Source organism: Salvelinus namaycush, chromosome 16 (assembly GCF_016432855.1).
Source record: "Salvelinus namaycush isolate Seneca chromosome 16, SaNama_1.0, whole genome shotgun sequence".
NCBI lineage: Eukaryota > Metazoa > Chordata > Actinopteri > Salmoniformes > Salmonidae > Salvelinus > Salvelinus namaycush.
The window spans coordinates 26,457,384-26,472,729 of record NC_052322.1 but is presented as its reverse complement, the minus strand read 5'-3'; the positions used below and the strand labels follow the sequence as shown (position 1 = coordinate 26,472,729).

The 15,346-nt window shown below is 44.5% G+C and overlaps 1 protein-coding gene and 1 pseudogene across 1 annotated transcript; both read right to left on the bottom strand.

Moving 5' to 3' along the window:
• Positions 1–634: 634 nt before the first annotated feature.
• LOC120061598 lies at positions 635–4,383 on the bottom strand (annotated as a pseudogene).
• A 1,956-nt stretch (positions 4,384–6,339) lies between these two features.
• LOC120060721 (troponin C, slow skeletal and cardiac muscles-like) lies at positions 6,340–9,424 on the bottom strand. Its single transcript, XM_039010129.1, has 6 exons — positions 9,401–9,424; positions 7,650–7,680; positions 7,363–7,509; positions 6,858–6,972; positions 6,578–6,714; positions 6,340–6,371 (listed from the first exon to the last, which is right to left on the bottom strand). The coding sequence occupies exons 1-6, from the start codon at positions 9,422–9,424 to the stop codon at positions 6,340–6,342; spliced, it is 486 nt and encodes a 161-aa protein (XP_038866057.1).
• Between the last annotated feature and the right edge of the window lie 5,922 nt (positions 9,425–15,346).

Genomic DNA, 15,346 nt, shown 5'->3' with positions numbered 1-15,346 from the left:
AGGCCATGGACGAACTGGGACATTTTCACCTTCCAGGAATTGTGTACAGATCCTTGCGACATGGGGCTGTCCATTATCATACTGAAACATGAGGTGATGGCTGCGGATGAATGGACCTCAGGATCTCGTCATGGTATCTCTGCACATTCAAATTGCCATCGATTGTGTTTGTTCGTAGCTTATGCCTGCCTGCCCAACCCATAACCCCACCGCCACCATGGGGCACTCTGTTCACAATGACATCAGCAAACCACTCGCCCACACGACGCCATACATGTGGCCTGCGTTTGTGAGGCCGGTTGGATATACTGCCAAATTCTGTAAAACAACTTTGAAGGCGTCTTATGGTAGAGAAATTAACATGAAATTATTTGGCAACCGCTCTGGTGGACATTCCTGCAGTCAGCATGCCAACTGCACACTCCCAAAACACTGTGGCATTGTGTTGTGTGTCCTTTTATTCTCCCCAACAAAGGAGAAACCCTTACTAACAGGGATGTAAACAAATTTGTGCACATAATTTGAAATAAATCAGCTTTGAGCATATAGAACATTTCTGTGAAATTTTATTTCAGCTCATGAAACATGGGACCAACACTTTACATGTTGCGTTTATATTTTTGTTCAGTGTATGTTATCCTGTGTAATTGATGTACTGATACAAACCTGTGTCGGGTTGTATGAAGGAGTGTCCGATGAAGTCTAGGACCACCATGGCACAGTTGGGCTTGAAGTCATCACTGACCAGCACTTCTTTCACCTGAAAACAACACATTGTAGGCCTACTTGAATTCCTTCTTTATGGGCCAGACATAAGAACCATCATGCAGGACTGGAGGTGCTCAAAAGTAGTGGCTGACCTTGTCCATGGAGTAGAGGTAGAACTCTTGTACCTCCCCATCCCCTATCCTAAGCTTGAACTCAGGAGGTAGTGGCCTAGTTGAACACAAACTGGCTTTCTGGAAACACCCCCTCATCCTCATAAGTATAGCTATGAGAGAAGACACACTGATTGAAATACTGTGGATTAGAATGTAGGCCTATGTAAAAGCATGCAAAGAGACAGCATTCTCAATGAGACACTGCAGAGTGCTGGCCACTCCTGTTGAGGCATCAATCACCTCACTGCTCACATGGCACGCAGTTTCTGGTATGTCTGCTGGGATGCAGGCCTCCTGCTCACACTCTTTGATCAGGGTGTTTTCACACTGATACCTGCTACTAGACCCCCAGCTGCATGAAAATATGGTGGAAGAGCATTATCAAACCACAGTTTGCCATTCACTGAAAATATGTAAAATATCAAAGCAACAAGTGCTGACCAGGATGTCGAGTTTTACAGGGTAGGTATGCTTGGTCATGGATCATCATCCCACCCACCTCCTGAGTTCCCCATGTTCATCCTGACAGTACCCATTAATATGGACTCCATACTGTTTCACTCCAAAAAGGCATACAAAGACAATGTTAATGGGGCATGCAATGGCAGGGAAAACACACATTTCCAGTGGGTCAGAAGTTTACATACACTCAATGAGTATTTGGTAGCATTGCCTTTAAATTGTTTAACTTGGGTCAAACGTTTCAGGCAGCCTTCCACAAGCTTCCCACAATAAGTAGGGTGAATTTTGGCCCATTCCTCCTGACAGAACTGGTGTAACTAAGTCAGGTTTGTAGGCCTCCTTGCTCGCACACGCTTTTTCAGTTCTGCCCACACATTTTATATAGGATTGAGGTCAGGGCTTTGTGATGGCCACTCGAATACCTTGACTTTGTTGTCCTTAAGCCATTTTGCCACAACTTTGGAAGTACGCTTGTGGTCATTGTCCATTTAGTAGACCCATTTGCGACCAAGCTCTAACTTTTTGACTGATGTCTTGAGATGTTGCTTCAATATATCCACATAATTTTCCTGCCTCATGATGCTATCTATTTTCTGAAATGCACCAGTCCCTCCTGCAGCAAAGCACCCCCACAACATGATGCTGCCACCCCCGTGCTTCACAGTTGGGGTGGTGTTCTTCGGCTTGCAAGCTTCCCCCTTTTTCCTCCAAACATAACGACGGTCATTATGGCCAAACAGATAGCATCATGAGGCAGGAAAATTATGTTTCATCAAACCAGAGGACATTTCTCCAAAAAACACAATCTTTGTCCCATGTGCAGTTGCAAACCGTAGTCTGGCTTTTTCATGGCGGTTTTGGAGCAGTGGCTTCTTCCATGCTGGGCAGCATTTTAGGTTATGTCGATATTGGACTCATTTTACTGTGGATATAGATACTTTTGTACCTGTTTCCTCAAGCATCTTCACAAGATCCTTTGCTCTTGTTCTGGGATTGATTTGCACTTTTTGCACCAAAGTACGTTCATCTCCAGGAGACAGAATGCGTCTCCTTCCTGAGCGGTATGACGGCTGTGTGGTCCCATGGTGTTTATACTTGCGAACTCTTATTTGTACAGATGAACGTGGTACCTTCAGGCGTCTGGAAATTGCTCTCGAGGATGAACCAGACTTGTGGAGGTCTACAATTTTTATTCTGAGGTCTTGGCTGATTTCTTTTGATTTTCTCATGATGTCAAGCAAAGAGGCACTGAGTTTGAAGGTAGGCCTTGAAATACATCCACAGGTACACCTCCAATTGACTCAAATGGTGTCAATTAGCCTATCTGAAGCTTCTAAAGCCATGACATAATTTTCTGGAATTTTCCAAGCTGTTTAAAGGCACAGTCAACTTAGTGTATGTAAACTTCTGACCCACTGGAATTGTGATACAGTGAATTATAAGTGAATAATCTGTCTGTAAACAATTGTTAGAAAAATGACTTGTGTCATGCACAAAGTAGATGCACAAGTAGATGCACAAAGTAGTTTGTTAACAAGAAATTTGTGGAGTGGTTGAAAAATTAGTTTTAATGACTCAAACCTAAGTGTATGTAAACTTCCGACTTCAACTGTACATATCCCAATCAGAAGCTATTGGTTACAGGCAACATACGCATCGAGCTAAAGGCTAGAGCTGCCGCGGGAGACTAATCCGGAGGCTTATAAGAATTCCCGCTATGCCCTCATACGAACCATCTAACAAGCAAAGCGTCAATACAGGATTCAGATTGAATCCTACTACACCAGCTCTGACGCTCGTCGAATGTGACCGGGCTTGAAAACTATTACGGTCTACAAAGGGAAACCCAGACGTGAGCTGCCCAGTGACGCGAGCCTACCAGACGAGCTAAATGCCTTTTATGCTCGCTTCGAGGCAAGCAACACTGAAGCATGCACGAGAGCTCCAGCTGTTCTGGATGACTGTGTGATAACGCTCTCGGTAGTCGATGTGAACAAAACCTTTAAACAGGTCAACATTCACAAACCCGCTGGGCCAGACGGATTAACAGGACGTATACTCAAAGCATGCGCGGACCAACTGTCAAGTGTCTTCACTGTCATTTTCAACCTCTCCCTGACCGAGTCTGTAATACCTACATGTTTCAAGCAGACCACCATAGTCTCTGTGCCCAAGGAAGCAAAGGTAACCTGCCTAAATGATTACCGCCCCGTGGCACTCACATCGGTAGCCATGAAGTGCTTTGAAAGGCTGGTCATGGCTCACATCAACAGCATCATCCTGGACACCCTAGACCCACTCCAATTTGTATGCCGCCCCAACAGATCCACAGATGACACAAGCTCATTCGCACTCCATACCTCCCTTTCTCACCTGGACAAAAGGAACACTTATGTGAGAATGCTGTTCATCGACTACAGCTCAGCGTTCAACACCATAGTGCCCACGAAGCTCATCACTAAGCTAAGGACTCTGGGACTAAACACGTCCCTCTGCAACTAGATCCTGGACTTCCTGACGGGCCGCCCTCAGGTGGTAAGAGTAGGTAACAATACGTCTGCCACGCTGATCCTTAACACTGGGGCCCCTCAGGGGTGTGTACTTAGTCCCCTCCTGTATTCCCTGTTCACCCACAACTGCGTGGCCAAACACGACTCCAAAACCATCATTAAGTTTGCTGACGACACAACAGTGGTAGGCCTGATCCCCGACAACGATGAGACGGCCTATAGGGAGGAGGTCAGAGAACTGGCAGTGTGGTGCCAGGACAACAACCTCTTCCTCAATGTGAGCAAGACAAAGGAGCTGATCGTGGACTACAGGAAAAGGCGGGCCGAACAGGCCCCCCATTAACATCGACGGGGCTGTAGTGGAGCGGGTCGAGTTTCAAGTCCCTTGGTGTCCACATCACCAACGAACTATCATGGTCCAAACACGGTAAAGTCTACACTTGTTGTATTCGGCGCATGTGGCAAATAAAGTGTGATTTGATTTGAGATCTCTCCATACACATTAGTGGAGTGTCGCAGACTCTGGGCATTACTTCATAATTCTATAGAAGAGGCACAAATATATCATTTTAAGTGTATAAACGTCAAATTTCGGAGTTTGGTTTAATTCTCAGAGTATATTATAGTACACATTCCCTCTCATCTCATCTCTCCATCCTGTCACATTTCTGAGTTTGGTTTAATTCTCAGAGTATATTATAGTACACTTTCCCTCTCATCTCATCTCTCCATCCTGTCACATTTCTGAGTTTGGTATAATTCTCAGAGTATATTATAGTACACTTTCCCTCTCATCTCATCTCTCCATCCTTTCAAGACGGTCAGTGAGCCTTCCTTCCTACGTGACTTAAGAACAGAATCTACAGCCTCTGACCTCCTAAAGGAGTCAAAATTTTGGCACAGACTAATAGCGCCGCCGTGAGGTGGATTGAAGAGGTTGGAAATTTACTCAAAATGGACGCCACTTTTGCAAGGCACCCGACCAACTTGCTCCCCTCCCACCCCAAACCGAAGGAAAGTGGTGCGACTGGAGCCTGGGTAGCGCAAACAAATGTTGCCTTCTAGAGAGATGCGTTGTAGTATAGGCTAGAATGATAACTAGTAGTAAATTCGTTATTAAACACACATAGCTAACCACAGCTTGTCATTCCCTCCCATATCACTCCCTAGTTTCACTCTAACCTGGCGAAAGTTATTCATTCCGCGAAGCACCTGGCGCATTTGATCGTTCCAGGTAGTCATGATTTATTTTTACCTTGGTTGCTGCCACGAGTCCAATACTATTACGAAGGGTACAATTTAGACAACAATATGTTATGATTTCATTAGCTAGTAATATTTTCAGTGTGGTGAATCTGATGTTGCCTACGTCATATTTATCTCATCAGCGCGTTGACTTGGCACAAAACCAGTGATGTATATAAACATCATTGTGCAAAAGACACACATGATTCGATACATCTCCATTGGTTGAAACGAGCTTCTGTAGCAGACGCGTTCTCGGATGCCCTCTGTTATTTTAACTTTTTCACATGGGCTCTGTCCTGTAAACCCACCCAAGAAATGAAGATACTTAAACATTTTCCATAATATATTTAAGCAATAAGGCACGAGGGGTGTGGTATAGGGCCAATATTGCACGGCTAAGGGCTGTTCTTATGCATGACGCATTGCGGAGTGTATATTGGCCATATACCAGAAACCCCCGAGGTGCCTTATTGCTATTATAAACTGGTTACCAACGTAATTAGAACAGTAAAAATAAATGTTTTCTCATACCCGTGGTATACCACGGCTGTCAGCCAATCAGCATTCAGGACTCGTACTAATGTGATATATTTAATCTGTGTGTGTGTGTGTGTGGGTTTCACACAATGATAAAGTGATACCTGGTGTTAACCCCTGCAAATCTTGGAATTTGTCACTTATCTCAAGAGCCTTACCAGGCCTACATTGTGTGCCCTTTATACAGCAATGACCCATTGTGCTATTCCTTTGTTCTACAATACAATGCAATTCAATACAATAACATACAATACAATGGTGATATGCAATCCTGTTGATATCAATTTGATTGAATTGAAGACTCATCTGGATTACTGAAAATCTTTCTTTATTGAAAATATACAGTATTGTGGAGAAGAGTGTTTCCTCCCCTAGGTTAAAATTTCAAATAAAATATTATAGGATTATGGGGGGTTAAATCAATTTGTAGTTCAGAAATTCACTTCAAGGACATAACAAGACCTATTGTCTTTAAGGTCCCTTAATAATGGTATGGATAAAAACTAGACCACATACAAGATGTCAACCAAGGCCGATACACATTGAAGATATAACACGTGTTTAGTGGTAGATGGAGCAAAGCAGAAAGAGGTTTTTATTTCAGTGTTGTCCAACGTATTCAGGCAATAATGTGACGGTCAGAGCTAAGAGGAGGTATGAGTATTTTCCCGGGCTGAGAGTCCATGAATCTTTGGAGTCCTTTACTCAACCCCCTTCATGAATTCCAGGAACTCTGTGGAAGAGAATGACACCCACAGCTCATGATGGACAATTTCTTATTGACTGCCTGGATTTGAACTGTGAAATGTTTTGAATGGATTACCTAGACGAGTGTCATTGGTACATGTAGCTGACAAAAACAAACTAACAATTACACATTCTGGAAGTCCCAGCCTGATCTTTTGTCTAAAATGATTACTGTTGGACCTCTTGTCTTACCATCATAATCAATTTTTCCGTCATTATTTTTGTCTCCATCCTTCATGAGCTCTTCGATGTCATCCTCAGTGATGGCCTCTCCAGTTGACTCCAGCATGGTTTTCAGCTCCTCCAAATCAATGTAGCCATCTCCGTTTCTGTAAGCAGCATCAATGAGTACACATATCCCAGATAACATTGACATAACTTTTTTAGTTTTCTATATTTTTGTCTTTATAGGTTCTTGGCAGAGTAAGCACACATGTTTTTTGGCAGCCACTTTGCTTGATATTAGCCTTACTTGTCGAACATGCGGAAAAGTTCAGCCAACTCTTCCTCTGATTTTCCTTTGCTCTCCTCCTTCATGCAGCGCACCATCATCACCAGGAACTCATCAAAGTCTACTGTCCCGCTGCCTGTAACCCCCCAACGCACGCACGCACGCACGCACGCACGCACGCACGCACGCACGCACGCACGCACGCACGCACGCACGCACGCACGCACGCACGCACGCACGCACGCACACACACACACACACACACACACACACACACACACACACACACACACACACACACACACACACACACACACACACACACACACACGGTGCCTTAATGCTGAAACATAGTAATGTGATGACTTCGAAATTAATATTTCAGACCAGTCTGAAAACTATGTATGAACCACCCCTCAGGCTACCTGACCTAATGACTTTGCCTAAGGTTAATTCATATTGAAGTGAGGGGATGTAGTATTGTGTAGTATTGAGTGTTGATATGTTTGTATCCATGGTGACGCACCATCCTCATCCACCTCATCTATCATCTCCTGCAGCTCCTCTGGGGTGGGGTTCTGCCCCAGCATTCTCATCACTTTCCCCAACTCCTTGGTGCTGATGCAGCCGTCCTCTGCACCCTGACATGCAATGTCAAAGGCTGCCTTAAACTCTGTGGGGACATAATGGTGAGAAGCAGATTAAATGGAGCTTATGGGTATTACTAGTGCTTCTCCACAGACATGAATGGTGCAAAATTAAAGAAGACATGGTTTGTAAGAGCAATTATTGTCTCCAAAAACCAAGACTCACCATTTTTCTGCTCTTCTGTTAAGTTCTCAACCTGAAGGGAACAGTAGGGAAAGTTACATATTGTATGCAATTTACTCACGTTGACAGACATGGTATAGTACTTTTGAACTCATCTTAGTCTACTTTATGTGCCTAAATTATGCAGATTGGTTTGCCTCTGACATTTATGTTTGACAAATTGACAACTCATAGTTGCACCACACTGGAGGCCATTGGTGGCCATTTCCTCATTGTCTTGTCTCTCTTCACCTTGGTATGCAGTCAGCCCTGAGCCCTCGCAGTGTGTAATATATTCCATCAGTACCCCAGCCCCTTCTCCCTCTTGTTGAACTCAGCCCAAAACCTGTCGAGCACAGCCCCCTACCCATGGTGCAGTCTGACTAAAATGTCACGCTGCTTTCTTCACCTACTATTCTTGTATTGTGGCGAGGGGGGCTCTGGCACAGATTCTGCTGACAGACATTTGTTTGAGCCGACAGCTGTCGACTCTCTTCCTCTTCCTAACTGTCCTTTGTTCTATGTTGTCAGGCAGAGAAATGCCAGAAATCCCATCTAACCTCACATTACGTCATCTGGGTACTCAGAAAAGATAATGCTGAGCTCAAATGTTCATAATGTCATGGCAATGAGCTTTTTGTTGTGCAGTTCACATTTAATCGAGCTTTTCAGAATAGCTGTCCTCATAGAACATGACTAACTTTGTGTTTAACCTTGATGAATCTTGGCACTTGTTAGTTGTTTATTCAAAAGATACAATGTTGAATTTCCATTGACTTTACAACTCTCTTGGTGAGATCATTTATTCAATCACTGTGAACTCTTATTTTAGAAGAACAATGACCTATTCTCAGAGGGACAATAATGGTCAACACATTCAGAAAAGTTCTGCTGGCCCTTCTTGATTACTCTTCTCTATAAAAAGATGGTGTTGAATGACACTTTCACACGAGGTGCTTTCCCATCGTATGACCATGTTTAGTTGGGTCTTGACACTCAATATTACTGCACTTACTTTGACCAATCAACGTCAAGGTGGGAACATGTCTATGTGACTACCAATCCCTTTCCTTTGACGAGTACTTGGTTTGTCAAAGGTACCTTGGGTATACTGAAATCATAATTTACAACTCGGTAGCTCTCGTGAAATATATCTTGAATTGAGGTTGACTGGTAAAACCATTTCTCGCTTCTCACAGCTCTTGAAAGCGGATTAGGGCTTTTTGACGTCATCAACGTCTAATTCAGTTGAACAACTAGAGATGACTTTCCTCAGGGCCCATTAACCTCTATTCACCTCTGGCTTGTGTCCAGAGAGTGTGTACTGTAAATATAATGTGAGCTGGAGCATATAGCCATTGTGTGAAATGTGTTAAACATAACACCACAGTCATGACGGGCTGTTATTTTCACATATTCATGTTGACCTTGTACCTCAACAGATATACCCCCGTCCACAACCTGAGCCAACAAACCGCCAAGAAAAGGCACGTGATTTCATAACAATGCCTTGATTTTTACTCAGCCACAGTACACCCAGGTACGCCAATGAATGAAGATTGAGATCATTAGTCCCTCCTTCCTCCCTAGTATATCAGATGAAGACTCCTAGCTGACCTCAGTCAATCGATTCAAACTGTAATATGAATGTGCGGTGAAAAAGACTGTCTATTATCCCAGACAAAAACTATCTGGCATCCTCCTGTGTCAACTAACCCCCAACCTGCAGGTTTTGTCCCTGTGTCTGTACTCACCGCTGCTTTGTATACATCATCCATGGCTGCTGGCCTGCCTTCGTCTCTGTCTCAGTCACTGGAACACACTGACGCTCCCACAAACGCCTCAGACACAGGACAAAGGATAGAAGCAACACCTGCCCCAGCCTTTATTGTTAGGGGCATGTGGTGTTTAAAAAAACTTCTGACCCTCTCTAGGCGTCATCCCACTGTTCTCATCAGAAGAGAGAGAGAGAGAGAGAGAGAGAGAGAGAGAGAGAGAGAGAGAGAGAGAGAGAACTATAAATAGAGGAAGAACTGAGATGGTCCAACAATAGGAGAGCCTAGGCCGCAGCACCTAAATTGGTGATATTTATTGTCTCCAAGCTAGATCTGGAGCAAACGGGATTCCAAGTAGGAACACATTTTTTAAGGATGTCAAATAAATACACTTGTTTGTTTTTCCCACTGTGGTTGTTCTGGACATAAGAACATTTTTTGGGAGAAAAATAATTATATTTCACAGACAAGATTTTGTGTTTGTTGGGGATTTGGTGGCCTTTCTACACTGTGGTCTGTGGGGAAAGAATCAGTGTCTTCCAGCAGGGATCCTGTACTTCTTATGTGTTGTACTTGTACCTTTATCTCTCATTTGGCTATGGAGATAATAGTGTATGAAGTTTTGTGCCAACAAGAAAGGGGTTAAATATGTGTCATAAAAATATACAGTTGAAGTCAGAAGTTTACATACACTTAGGTTGGAGTCATTAAATTGGCAAGTCGGTTAGGACAACTACTTTGTGCATGACACAAGTAATTTTTCCAACAATTGTTTACAGACAGATTATTTCACTTAAATTTACTTTACCACAATTCCAGTGGGTCAGAAGTTCACATACACTAAGTTGACTGTGCCTTTAAACAGCTTGTAAAATTCCAGAAAATTATGTCATGGCTTTAGAAGCTTCTCATAGGCTAATTGACATAATTTGAGTCAATTGGAGGTGTACCTGTGGATGTATGTCAAGGCCTACCTTCAAACTCAGTGCCTCTTTGCTTGACATCATGGAAAAATCAAAAGAAATCAGCCAAGACCTCAGAATAAAAATTGTAGACCTCCACAAGTCTGGTTCATCCTTGGGAGCAATTTCCAAAGGTACTGAAGGTACCATGTTCATCTGTACAAACAATGGTACGCAAGTATAAACACCATGGGACCACGCAGCCGTCATACCGCTCAGGAAGGAGACGTGTTCTAGAGATGAACGTACTTTGGTGCGAAAAGTGCAAATCAATCCCAGAACAACAGCAAAGGACCTTGTGAAGAGGCTGGAGGAAATGGGTACAAAAGTATCTATATCCACAGTAAAACAAGTCCTATTTCGACATAACCTGAAAGGCCACTCAGCAAGGAAGAAGCCACTGCTCCAAAACCGCCATAAAAAAGCCAGACTACGGTTTGCAACTGCACATGGGGATAAAGATTGTACTTTTTGGAGAAATATCCTCTGGTCTGATGAAACAAAAATATAACTGTTTGGCCATAATGACCATCATTATGTTTGGAGGAAAAAGGGTGACGCTTGCAAGCCGAAGAACACCATCCCAACCGTGACGCACGGGGGTGGCAGCATCATGTTGTGGGGGTACTTTGCTGCAGGAGGGACTGGTGCACTTCACAAAATAGATGGAATCGTGAGGCAGGAAAATTATGTGGATATATTGAAGCAACATCTCAAGACATCAGTCAGGAAGTTAAACCTTGGTCACAAATGGGTCGCGTGAGAGCAAGGTGGCCTCCAAACCTGACTCAGTTACACCAGCTCTGTCAGGAAGAATGGGCCAAAATTCACCCAACTTATTGTGGGAAGCTTGTGGAAGGCTACCCGAAACATTTGACCCAAGTTAAACAATTTAAAGGCAATGCTACCAAATACTAGTTGAGTGTATTTCTGACCCACTGGGAATGTGATGAAAGAAATAAAAGCTGAAATAAATCATTCTCGCTACTATTATTCTGACATTTCACATTCTTAAAATAAAGTGGTGATCCTAACTGACCTAAGACAGGGAATTTTTACTCCGATTAAATGTCAGGAATTGTGAAAAACTGAATTAAAATGTATTTGGCTAAGGTGTATGTAAACTTCCGACTTCAACTGTATATATTTCCTGAGCTTTCTTATATTTTCTTCAAAACCTTATTCGTAATGATTTATTTTTGGATTTACTGTTTGTTTAGCCATATATGAATGTGTTATTCAATGCGTTCCCATAGTGCCTTTACAAAGAATTCATACCCCTTGACTTATTCCACATTTTGTTGTTATAGCCTGAATTCAAAATGAAATAAATTATATATTTTTTTCTCAGCCATCTACACACAATACCCCATAAGAGCAAAGTAAAACATGTTTTTTGGAAATGTAGCACATTTTTTGAAAATTAAATACAGGAATATCTAATTTACATAAGTATTCACACCCCTAAGTCAATATTTTGTAGAAGCACCTTTGGCAGCAATTACGTCTTTGAGTCTTTCTGGGCAAGTCTCTAAGAGCTGTCCATACCTGGATTGTGCAACATTTGCCCATTATTCTTTTCAAAATTCTTAAAGCTCTGTCAAAATTGCTGTTTATCATTGCTAGACAACCATATTCAGGTCTTGCCATATATTGCCAAGTAGATTTAAGTCAAAACTGTAACTTGGCCACTCAAGAACATTCACTGTCTTCTGGTAAGAAGATTTGGCCTTGTGTTTTAGGTTTTAGGTTATTAACCTTATTTCATCTCCCAGTGTCTGTTGGAAAGCAGACTGAACCAGGTTTTCCTCTAGGATTTTGCCCATGCTTAGCTCCATTCCATTTGTTTTTTATCCTGGAAAACTCCCCAGTACTTAACGATTACCAGCATACTCATAACATGATGCAGCCACCACTATGCTTGAAAATATGGAGAGTGGTACTCAATAATGTGTTGTATTGGATTGGCCAATTTTTTTGCAGTGTTACTTTAGGTCCTTGTTGCAAAGAGGAGGCATGTTTTGGAATATTTTTATTCTGTACAGGCTTTCTTCTTTTCACTCTGTCAATTAGGTTATCAACTACAATGTTGTTGATCCATCTTCAGTTTTCTCCTGTCACAGTCATTAACCTCTAAAACTGTTTTAAAGTCACTAGTGGCCTGATGGGGAAATCCCTGAGGAAGGACACCTGTATCTCTGTCTTGACTGGATTAATTACACCATCCAAAGTGTAACTAATAACTTCACCATGCTCAAAGGGATATTTAATGTCTGCTTTTGTTATTTTTACCCATCAACCAATAGTTGTCCTTCTTTGCGAGGCATTGGAAAACCTCCCTGGTCTTTGTGGTTGAATCTGTGTTTGAAATACACTGCTCGACTGAGAGACTGTCACGCCTGCTCCCGCTCTCCCTCCCTGGCGCTCGAAAGCGCCTGGCTGCCCTGCACAACGCACTCCTGCCACCATCATTACGCACACCTGTTTCCCTCGTCACGCGCATCAGCGATTTATTTGACTCACCTGGAGTCAATCACCTGCTTTCATTACCTCCCCTTTATCTGTTTGTTCCCGAGGTTGTTCCCCACTTCAGCATTATTGTCTTTTTGTTCCCCCTGTTCTGACTCTGTTCCTGTTCTGTCACTTGTCCGTTCATTAAATGTTCAACTCCCTGTACCTGCTTCTTATCTCCAGCGTTGGTTCTTACAGAATGCTGAAGCCACCATTTGAAGCATCCGGGAGTGCTGGCTTTTTGGTCTTGGTGGTGAAGTTGGGTCCGGGGCCGCCGCCGATGGAACCAGTGGGGTGCCTCAGCTGGTTTGTTGGGCTTCCACGCCCTAGCTGGCTCGAGAGGTTTCCTTGCCCTGATTGGCTCAGCAGGCTCCCATCCCACGTCATGCCTCACCCGGATGGTCAGAGTTTTACGCCTCAGCCGGATCATCAGGCTCCCACATCTCAGCCTACTCATCAGGCTCCCACGTCCCAGCGGGATCATCAGGCTTCACACCTCAACCAGATCGTCAGGCTCCCACACCTCAGCCAGTTCGCCAGGCTCCCACGCCTCTGCCGGTTCGTCTGGCTTCTACGCCCCAGCCGGCTTGTCCAGCGCCCATGCCTCGGCAGGCCCGTCAGGCTCGCTCAGGTGGGACGCGGGGGGGGGGGGGGGGGGTACTGTCACGCCTACTCCCGCTCTGCCCTACACTACGCACTCCTGCCACCATCATTACGCACACCTGTTTCCCTCGTCACGTGCATCAGTGATTCATTGTACTCAACTGGACTCAATCACCTGCTTTCATTACCTCCCCTATATCTGTTTCTTCCCGAGGTTGTTCCCCACTTCAGTATTATTGTTGTTTTGTTCCCCCTGTTCTGACGCTGTTCCTGTTCTGTCACTTGTCCGTTCATTAAATGTTCAACTCCCTGTCCCTGCTTCTCATCTCCAGCGTCGGTTCTTACAGGGACCTTACAGATAATTGTATATGTGGGGTACAGAGATGATGTAGTCATTCAAAAATCATGTTAAACATTATTATTGCACACAGAGTGAGTCCATGCAACTTATTATGTGACTTGTTAAGCAAATTTTTACTCCTGAACTTATGTGGACTTGCCAAAACAAAGGGGTTGAATACTTGACTCAAAATAATTTCCGCTTTTCATTTTAAATTCATTTGTAAAAAATAAAATAAACATCATTCCACTTTGACATTATGGGGTATTGTGTGCAGGACAGTGACTGTCACGTTCCTGACCTGTTTTCTGTTGTTTTGTATGTGTTTAGTTGGTCAGGACGTGAGCTGGGTGGGAATTCTATGTTGTGTGTCTAGTTTGTCTGTTTCTATGTCCAGCCTAATATGGTTCTCAATCAGAGGCAGATGGTAATCGTTGTCCCTGATTGAGAATCATATATAGGAGGCTTGTTTTGTGTTGGGATTTTGTGGGTGTTTGTTTCCTGTCTCTGTGATTGTCTGCACCAGATAGGTCTGTGTCGGTTTTTGCACATTTGTTATTTTGTATTGTTGTTTGTAGTGTTTTACTTGTTCTTTATTAAACATGTTTAACACTAGCCGCGCTGCACTTTGGTCCTCTCCTTCACCCCTGGAAGAAAACCGTTACAGAAACACCCACCAAACCCGGACCAAGCAGCGTGGCAACGGGCAGCAGCAACAGCAGCAGCGGTACAAGGAGGAATGGACATGGGAGGAGATTCTGGACGGAGAAGGACCCTGGGCAGAGCCAGAGGAGTGTCGCCGTCCCAAAGCGGAGCTGGAGGCATCAAAAGCGGAGAGGCGGCATTATGAGGCGCTTGCAAGGCAGAGTGGCTGGAAACCCGAGAGGCTCACCCAAAAATTTCTTGGGGGGGGGCTAAAGGGGAGTGTGGCGAAGCCGGGTTGGATACCTGAGCCAACTCCCCGGGCTTACCGTGGAGTGAGAGGGCGTCGTACTGGTCAGACACCGTGTTATGCGGTAAAGCGCACGGTGTCCCCAGTACACGTGCTTAGCCCAGTGCGGGCTATTCCACCTTGCCGCACTGGGAGGGCTAGTTTGGGCATCGAGCCGGATGTCATGAAGCCGGCCCAACGTATCTGGCCTCCAGTACGTCTCCTCGGGCCGGCGTACATGGCACCAGCCTTACAGGTGGTGTCCCCGGTTCGCCTGCATAGCCCAGTGCGGGTTATTCCACCTCGCCGCACTGGCAGGGCTACGGGGACCATTCAACCTGGTAAGGTTGGAGAGGCTCGGTGCTCAAGAGCGCGTGTCCTCCTTCACGGTCCGGTATATCCGGCGCCACTTTCCCGCCCCAGCCCAGTACCACCAGTGCCTACACCACGCACCAGGCTTCCAGTGCATCTCCAGAGCCCTGTTCCTCCTCCCCGCACTCGCCCTGAGGTGCGTGCCCTCAGCCCGGTACCTCCAGTTCCGGCACCACACATCAGGCCTATAGTGCGTCTCAGCCGGC